At 37.7% G+C, this 8,728-nt stretch overlaps 1 protein-coding gene across 1 annotated transcript in view; it reads right to left on the bottom strand.

Annotated features, from left to right (window-relative positions):
- The window catches only part of bcas3 (BCAS3 microtubule associated cell migration factor), a 118,003-nt gene that overhangs the window by 15,060 nt on the left and 94,215 nt on the right, over positions 1–8,728 (bottom strand). The window contains exons 14-16 of the mRNA XM_010786460.1: positions 6,347–6,447; positions 2,268–2,464; positions 1,690–1,787 (exon numbers count right to left, since the gene is read on the bottom strand). Coding sequence (XP_010784762.1) covers positions 1,690–1,787; positions 2,268–2,464; positions 6,347–6,447 — 396 coding nt within the window. The remainder of the gene's footprint in view (positions 1–1,689; positions 1,788–2,267; positions 2,465–6,346; positions 6,448–8,728) is intronic.

Raw genomic sequence — 8,728 nt, 5'->3', positions numbered from 1 at the left:
ATTCTGATTGGCCAGAAGACTCGAAAAAATATCAGCAAAGATGTTACAAAAGTTTTCAAAACTGTTTATGGTCTCCGTTACTTCCAGTCCAACGCCGACTGCATGCACAGCGTTAGAAAATCGGGCCTCCAAAAGAAAAGTTTTTTCCATAAAAAAAAAAAAAAAAAATTATATTTATTTTTTCTTCCCTCACACATCTGCGACCCACTCGAAACGGGTCCGCGGCCCACTTTTGGGTCGCGACCCACCAGTTGAGAACCACTGCTCTAAGCAATATGCTTAGTGTATTAACCAGATTTTTTTCACAAAACTGTGTCTCAGGGCTTCTTAACATTTAACAACCTATGAATGTGTCATACCCACTTAACGGGAAGAAACTCAGCAAACTGACGATAAGAAAAATTTTTAGCTAAACGAAACACAAGGGTAATACCAAGCCTCTGAATTAACACTAAGCGAAAAAATGCTAACGCACTTAGCACAGAGCTCACGGTAGAAATATTGTATTACTTATCGGATCTGCACAAACAAGATATCAAATGAAAGAGGTATAAGTAGCATCACTGTGCAACCAATCACTATAAGTAATGTTTTCTTTTTTGGACGGACACTATAATTTACATTTTTGTTAAATCTGAATTTACTTTAAAATAAATACATCTATATTGACTGACTTTTCTACATCAAACTCACAGGTGTATCATTGCTTTGAGAAAAAATGTTATTAATTTAAACCTTTTAGAAGTGAAGATATGGTCATGTGTTCTGGGGTTACAGGTTAAAGGCTTCTCAACATGGAAAGCATTTGCTTTTTTTTTTTCCAAAACAGACAAGAGCTTTTACAGTTTGAGAACATATTGGCATTATGCTATTAAACTGCTGTTGATCTATAACTTTAGATTAGCTAAAACATTTTTTTTTCAGGTAATTATATCTTTGATAATGTACGGTAAAGAAAGGTTGGAACTCGGAAAAACTAAATGATTACATAAAAACACACCTACAATTATAAAGAAGTCATTATATGAATGACTTTGGCCTCTATATGTTTTTATATGTAAGGCTTAGTTGGTAAAACCATACAAAATCTTCAAATATTCATTTAAAAATGGACAACTGAGTCTAAACGTTCACCCCTTCCCACCATAACTTCAATTCATCCAATCAGTGAAGGATGTAGAATATGGATCAGGTAAGATGGACAATTTAGACAATTGAAGATGATTCCGTTTTCTATATAACCATATTGCCACAATAATAATTACTGCAAAATACCTCAATTTTCAATTTAAGTGGTTGGGAATTGGATTTCAAGTAGGAAAAGAATGGCAGATAATAATACAATAATAATAATAATATCCATTATTTTACTATTGGATCATTCTATTGCAATATATTTGTTTGTGGAAATGTATCATGTTGGTTGAGTGTTATTGTAAGTATACCAAAACACAAGACAAGCATGGACCACACAGACAGCACCAAACATAGTCTGACTGTTCAAATGATGAGGTTGATGGGATTGACCAATATGAAATAATGAGAGACTGCAGTAAGGTTGATGGAAAAGAACATCATACGAATGAAACCATTAGGAGGACAAGCCAATATAAAGAACCAAGATGGTATCAGAAGTGCAAAAGACGAGGTATTACAATAAATAAGAGGTAAACAAAGAAAGTTTCCTACCTGATCCTGAGTCCATGATGTTGGCCTGCCCTCTGCGATCAGCTACCAGCCTGGAGGAGCCGGGCATGCTGACTGGCTCTGAACGTACCGGTTGGATCCTGCACGCATAACATATCTGGACATTACTTACTGAAGAATGTGTAAGACAAAACGTATTGTGATTAATCTGACTGATATTGGAACTGCAATATGAATCAGGATATTGGAAGGAATGATTTCTGTACCAAGAAAAAATATTGTATTAGGTCAGTAGGATAGAAGGAGTAGGCTTGGACATGTATGCAGTACCGCAATCCTTCATTTGAGATTGCATTTACACATGTTTTGGCTGCAAGACATATTGTACTTCCTACGATTTGAATATTGCACCAGCCAATATTGCAATTTCAATAACAGTTTGATTAATTCAGCAGCCCCTTATTAATACACACATGCAGTATTATCCACGGGCCTCAGATGCTTTGCTTCTTTTTTTTAAATGAGTGATTACAGCCGGGGCAGGCAGTTTGTTCTTGTTGATATCGGGCGAAAATGCCATATATTGGCATATAGACTTCACTTATTTTAACAACTTGTACCTCAAACTGTGAAGGTCCAGGTCATCCGTGTCAAAATCCAACAGGGGCTGTTGGACATCAGAGGGACCCTGGGACTGAAGGACGGAGGATGAGGAGGAAATGACGGTGGTCTGGCCTGAAGGGTGAATGGTCTTGAACTGAAACTGTGGGCCCATCCAAAGGCGTCGGTGGGGCCCTGTGTGGGTCACAATTTCCACCTGAGATTCAAGAGAAAAGATTAGTGAGGCAAGAATATGATTGAGTAACGCTCAATAATGTTAAGATGCTCACACATCAACTATCTTATGTTTAGCAGCTAACGTTGAACTTGTTTACTGTTCCAGTTTAGCTTGTGGCATGTACAGTTAGGCTCGTTAACAAATGCCAAATAGCACTTAACAGGGAGTACATTTAAGACCGTTGGGAATTTGTATATTTTCAGTTAGATTTGTAGGTATTTGGTCATTAATGAGAATGCTAAAGAGAGAAAAATTCAAACAGTCTTTTACGGGCCGTCTTCTGTAACTCAAATTAATTTTAGCTAACATCTATTTCATCTGTCTTTCTGGTAAAGCACAAAAACATGGTGATAAAACTGTGTGGGAATTACATTTTTTAACAACATAATTAATAACATAATCTTTTCCACTTTATTCTGCGGATTAAATTAATATGTGTAAGAAAATGTATAGCATCAAGTTTTCAAGGTTTCAAGGCTTGTATTGGTCATACGAACATAGCTACAGTGTAGTTATGAAGATGACAATCTTAGGTCACAGGCTGCTCCAACAGTGCAAAAAAATAACACAGAAAAACAGAAAAGCATCCCATTGTTCTCCAGGTATTCCTATTTCAACCAAAGTGGAAACACCAACCAAATGAAACGATTACTTTTCTGTCATTCCATTCTATTACAAAAAACATCTTTTTGGTTCTCCTCTATCGCCAGTAAGTCAATGACAGAGTCCTGGCAATTTTCCTTAAGAGTCGTCATCAGTGGATTTGACAGGGGGTTGGCTATAGGCCAATACTCACCCCATAGACTACTCATATGAACTCATTTACATGACATCCAACAAAAAGCTTGATGTACCCCTGCACTACTAAAAGTCTGAGAATGTTGTCAGAACTCATCTAGGTCTTGTGTGTTGGGAGAGCCGGTGGTACGATGGGAAGCATTCCCAGAGGGTTAATGAAAGTGTGACTCTAGCAACATCATGGCATTGAGGCTGAAGTGTGGCCTCCTGGGAGAAAAAAGATGGCACTGGAATGGCAGGCGGTCCATGGGCACTTGAGCGGAGTGGCACTAATGCCTGCTGAATGTAAGATAGGAGTGGATGACTCACAAACATCAGACTATTAATGCCTCCTCCGTTCTCCTTCTCCTCTTCGACTGTAATGTAACAATCTTCTGGCTGCAACTCCCACTTGTTCAATCTCTCCCACGCTAACTCTGACTTTTCAACTCCCTGCAACACTTAACATGGATCTTGGTGTCTCACTGTTCACATGTAATTATCTTTACTTCCTACATGTTCATCTCTCACCTCAGCCCAGCTCTCAGCTCGTGGTAGAACTCCACTCTGGCTGCTAGGGGCCAACATCTAAGGCAAGAGTGGGAGCTTACACTTTCTGGAGTCCTCTGTGAATCAGTGTTCATACACATATATATGCATATACTGTAAACACTAAAGGCCCAGGCACATCAAACAGACATCACATAACTAATGGCAATGGGGTCAATGTTGATTAACTTACATTGTCCGCTTCTTGACAAAAACCTGCATGTGAACACAACCAAAAGACTAAAGCTAACGACCAACTAGCAAGCCTTCTGGTCCTTTGCAAGAGGAAAACAACTCTTCAAACTCTCAATCTTTCAAAATCAGAAACATAAAGACCTAAGATTGCAGACATGCAAGTTGTTGTCATGATACATACATTAAAACAAAGCAGAATTTGCTGATGAACTTCCAACGACTCTTGATCACCAGTTAGCTTTATTCCAAATGGTCATGTCAACGTTTCCGAGTATTGGAAAGATCAGATGAGATGAAGATACAAATTGAAAGAGCCATTTGCTTGTTTTTCGTTCCACCTGTTTGTTTTTTCTCTTCTTCTTTAGCTGAACAATACATTAAATGTATGTCTTTCACCAATGCCAGGACCAAAAAGCACCATATGTGAGGGACACATTGCAAGAACTAAAGCAACAAAGGCTCATCTAGGCCCAACATTTTCTGACTTGTGGTGAGATGTTGTAACGCACAATGTCTTAGAACATATGTATTCATGTACTAGGAATGACTAGATCAGTTTAACCATCTATCAACTGCTATGAGCTATGTCATTATTTTCCATCACATCAAACTTGACAGATGAGATGTAGAGACCTGCGGTGGAGCGAGGTGTAAGGACAGGAGCATTTGTTGTCGACGGACAGCCAGCTGAAGAGTTACTCTGGCTGATAAGCAGCAAACGGCCTGATGTTACAGCGGCTGGAGCACTGACATGGAGGGTCACAAACCTCACATTTCATTAGTGGAGAGCCGATCAATCCTAAATCCCAACGCAAAGCCAAAACGCCTGCTTATAATCTAATGAAGGCAACTGATATGATATGATGGAATCCACAGGGCAATTACTTAGACTGTAATTCAAAAAGCATTTCTCAATCCACCAAGATACTGTGTGATAAATCGGAGGTACTGGAATTCTGCCCTTTATGTCATATCCACATCCCTGTGTTTATTTCGTTTTGGTCCTTTTAGCCTACATTCCTTAATAGTCTGGAACGATCCAAAAGAGTTCCATCGTAGGTACATGCTAAGGTATGTAGAGCTGTACCGTTACATATCCAACCACTGAAGAATACATCCCTACCAATGATTTGACAGGACTTTCCTAAAAATCTAGGTTAGTGCAATGGATAGTTTTGCTCCTGGCAAACTATCATGGCAGATATGGACAAGTGCCTCAGCAAGCTAAATGGGGTGCATTTTAACCGATCAATTATACATGCAGTGGAATAATTGATGGTGAAAATGTAGTGGGTTACCTGCCGACACGTAGGATGAGTGCTCTGTGGGTTAAGCTGAAAAGACAAGGGTTTGTGTACTGGATATTTCTAACATAACTGTGTAATTTATACCTGGCCGCTAAATCAATATATATATGCCGTTAATAACTGTGTAATTTATACCTGGCTGCTAAACCCTTGTTACTGTTACAAGGTATGTATCTTGTATTTTGTAAATTGTGTAACTTGCTGCTGTTAAATACCGTCAAACTATGTGCAATATGTGCTTTATGTGCAATATATACTTTATATACATATGCCATCTTTAATAACTGTAATATATACCGGGCTGCTAAACCCTAAGAACTGCTACAGGATTTGATTTGTAGATTTGATTTGTTTTTTATCTGTATTTTTGAAAATTATGTAACTTTTCATCTTTTTTTTAGCATATTGTTTATTATATTATAACTTAGTACTTTTTTAGCATATTGTTTATTATATTATAACTTAGTACTTTTTTTAACGCATGTAAGATATGCAACACTAAGCTGTCTGTGGCTCTTTCCTGCTGTAATGCTGCACATTTCCCCTCTGTGGGACTAATAAAGGTATTCTGATTCTAAATCATGCCTTGACAAATACTGTGAACATTTCAATGTATTGTAGGATGACATTCGTGATTAGGAAGTTATCCTATTTTAATGTTCAAGGTCAGTAAATGTGAATCCAAAAAATTGAGATCCAGATGGTCTTTTCATTTAGTATAGGAAACAGCTTTTTTACAACCGCAATAATATTTTGTTTTCCTGAACTTAGGTTTTGAATTTGAGAGAATCATGCAAAATTAAGTCAAACATTCAAATGTGATAATTTCTCAAACCTGTTTTTATTGCAATTCGGACACACCCTTTGCTGCAGTAAAGTGAATCTTGAAGCGGGATTTTTAAGAATCACATTAAGCCAATCAGTCACGATCAAACTTTTCTTTTTGTCCAAAGCAACAGTTTAAATGTTAGAACACAGCAACCAAAATGTTATAGTCAGGTAACTGTAATTTTGGTAGAGATAAGGTTCTGACCTGAGAGAGCCACTCCTCGTCCTCAGGAACGCTGTGGTCTGACGCCAGGCTGTCCGACGACTCGTGGCGGGTGATCGGGCTGGGGCTTCCTGGGGGCATCGCTAGGAAAACACACAAACACACCATTCTATAATGTTTTACCCATCGATTAAATGTTATATATTTTTAGCTGCCTATATTGCGTTCCAATATCCAATTTCATTACGGTGACAGAGATTATCTGCAATATTTAAGTTTTCAATGGTTTATACAGAATGATTGTATTAAAAAGTGTAAAGGCCTTCAGCTTCATAAAACATGAAACTGATAGTGCTTAAAGAGAGGAACAGCAGGTCAAAGCTGACTAGGGGAGTAAATCACATATTTCTATTATCATTTTCACGAATGAGCCTGTAAAGGAAAATGATAATTGAGAACTAGTTTATTAAAGTGTGTTTGGAGTCTGATTTGGTCTTTTTCTATACCAATACAAATATGTAGGCAGTTATGACTTAATGGTTCAAATGTTTAATTCTGTGCAGACATGATGTTTTTTTGGAAGATCGAAAACAAATATAATAAATATATAAAAAATAAATATGTACAAAAAACGAGGACTGGGGAAGGTGAATGTATTTGAAGGAGAAGTGGTGAAGTGTGTGACATGGTGTTCCAGAGGTTTCAAAAAGCAAAGCGTTCGTCCTGTGTGTATGAAGAGTGTGAGTGTGTGTGTGGCTAAATACAGCAGTGCCTTCTGTTCTCCAGATGTGGACTTGACAAGTGTATTAGCTATTCCTGTGTTAAACAAACCCCATACCTGAGGTGGGAGACAGAGAGCGGACTGACTCTGTACATTAGGACTTATTCCGCATGCCTGCTAACTCAAGCCATGAGAACTCCATCTGTCTCTTGGTCTCTGTCATGTTCTCCTCTCTCTCACTGACTCTTTATAAAACACTGACACACACACAGGCACAATTTGTTGAAAGGTTATTGTAATCATTGATATTTAAACAGGGTTGGGAGGGTAACTTTAAGAATGTATTCCATTACAATTACAAAGTACCTATAGATATGTAATCAGTGGCTTAATCTAAACAGGTCTTATTATGCTTTCTGGAGTTGTTCCTTTCTTGTGTGTTATATGTATTTTTTTTGTGTGTAAATGGTCTGCAAAAGCTAAAATCTCAAAGTACCTTCCAGAAGGAGTTTCTCTCCCACACACCCCCTGTTATCCTGCTAGTAACAGATCCCCATTTTTATCTTTTTTTATATATATTTCAAATTGTTTAAACGCTTTGGTAATCTGATTACGTATTTTTGTATGCAACTGTAATGGAATGAGGTTATTTTTGTTACATGTATCTCCTAGGCCTTTATATATATATTTATATACTGTATATACAATATATACAGGGTTGGGAGGGTTACTTTAAAAATGTATTCCGTTACAATTACTAGTTGCCTGTAAAAAAATATCTATAATCAGTAACCTAATCTGAGTATCAACATCTAAAAGTAATGTTATCTGATTACTTTACTTTTGGATTACCTCACTATGCAATGCAGATAAATAAATAAAATAATTAACAAATGTATATTATGTTAGTCAACACAATGTGACCTTAGAATTTTTTTTTTATTTAAAGCATATTCAGGCTGTAGCCTATACACCAACACTGAAACACATTAGCACATACTACAGCTTAAACAAGCAGAAATTAAATCTAAGCTGACGTCAAATGCTCCGTTTAGTTCAATACATACATACATACATACATACAGTTAATACATACCTCACACACACTATTGTATGAACATAAAGGTTGACCTACTGATTTAAAAAAAGGAAAGGAAAGTGAAAACCATAAAAGCAGATTCAGGCAGCGTATAAAGTCACACATTAAAGTATTAACCTACAGAACAGAACAGCTTACATTACACAATATGCTGTTTTTAGTTGTTTTACTAACATTGCAATCCTGCTAGTAACCCATGATTATAAGACCTGTAACAGTAATCTGTTGACTGTAAGGGAATACAGTTACCCTTTTTTGTATGCTGGTTAGTAATCTTGTTACATGTAATCCCCACTCCCCCAAGCCTGAGCATATGTATCTTACCCCTGCCCTCTTTCTCTCTTTCCCTGACCATAGGGGCCAATAACTGTTCCCTAATTAATTATTGATGTTCTGAAGCAGTTGGTGGACTGGCTGGATCATGTTTCCAGTGGGGAGGGGGCTTTCAATGACCAGAGTCACAGCCAGGCTCCGGCGTGGGGAGCTAGTGGTCATACCCATGGGTCATACCCAATACACAACCCTCCTTGTGTGTGTGTGTGTGTGTGTGTGTGTGTGTGTGTGTGTGTGTGTGTGTGTGTGTGTGTGTGTGTGTGTGTGTGTG

This window comes from Notothenia coriiceps, unplaced genomic scaffold, assembly GCF_000735185.1.
Source record: "Notothenia coriiceps isolate Sejong01 unplaced genomic scaffold, NC01 NC01_scaffold00029194, whole genome shotgun sequence".
NCBI classification, from domain to species: domain Eukaryota; kingdom Metazoa; phylum Chordata; class Actinopteri; order Perciformes; family Nototheniidae; genus Notothenia; species Notothenia coriiceps.
This window is presented reverse-complemented; position numbering and strand designations above follow the sequence as displayed.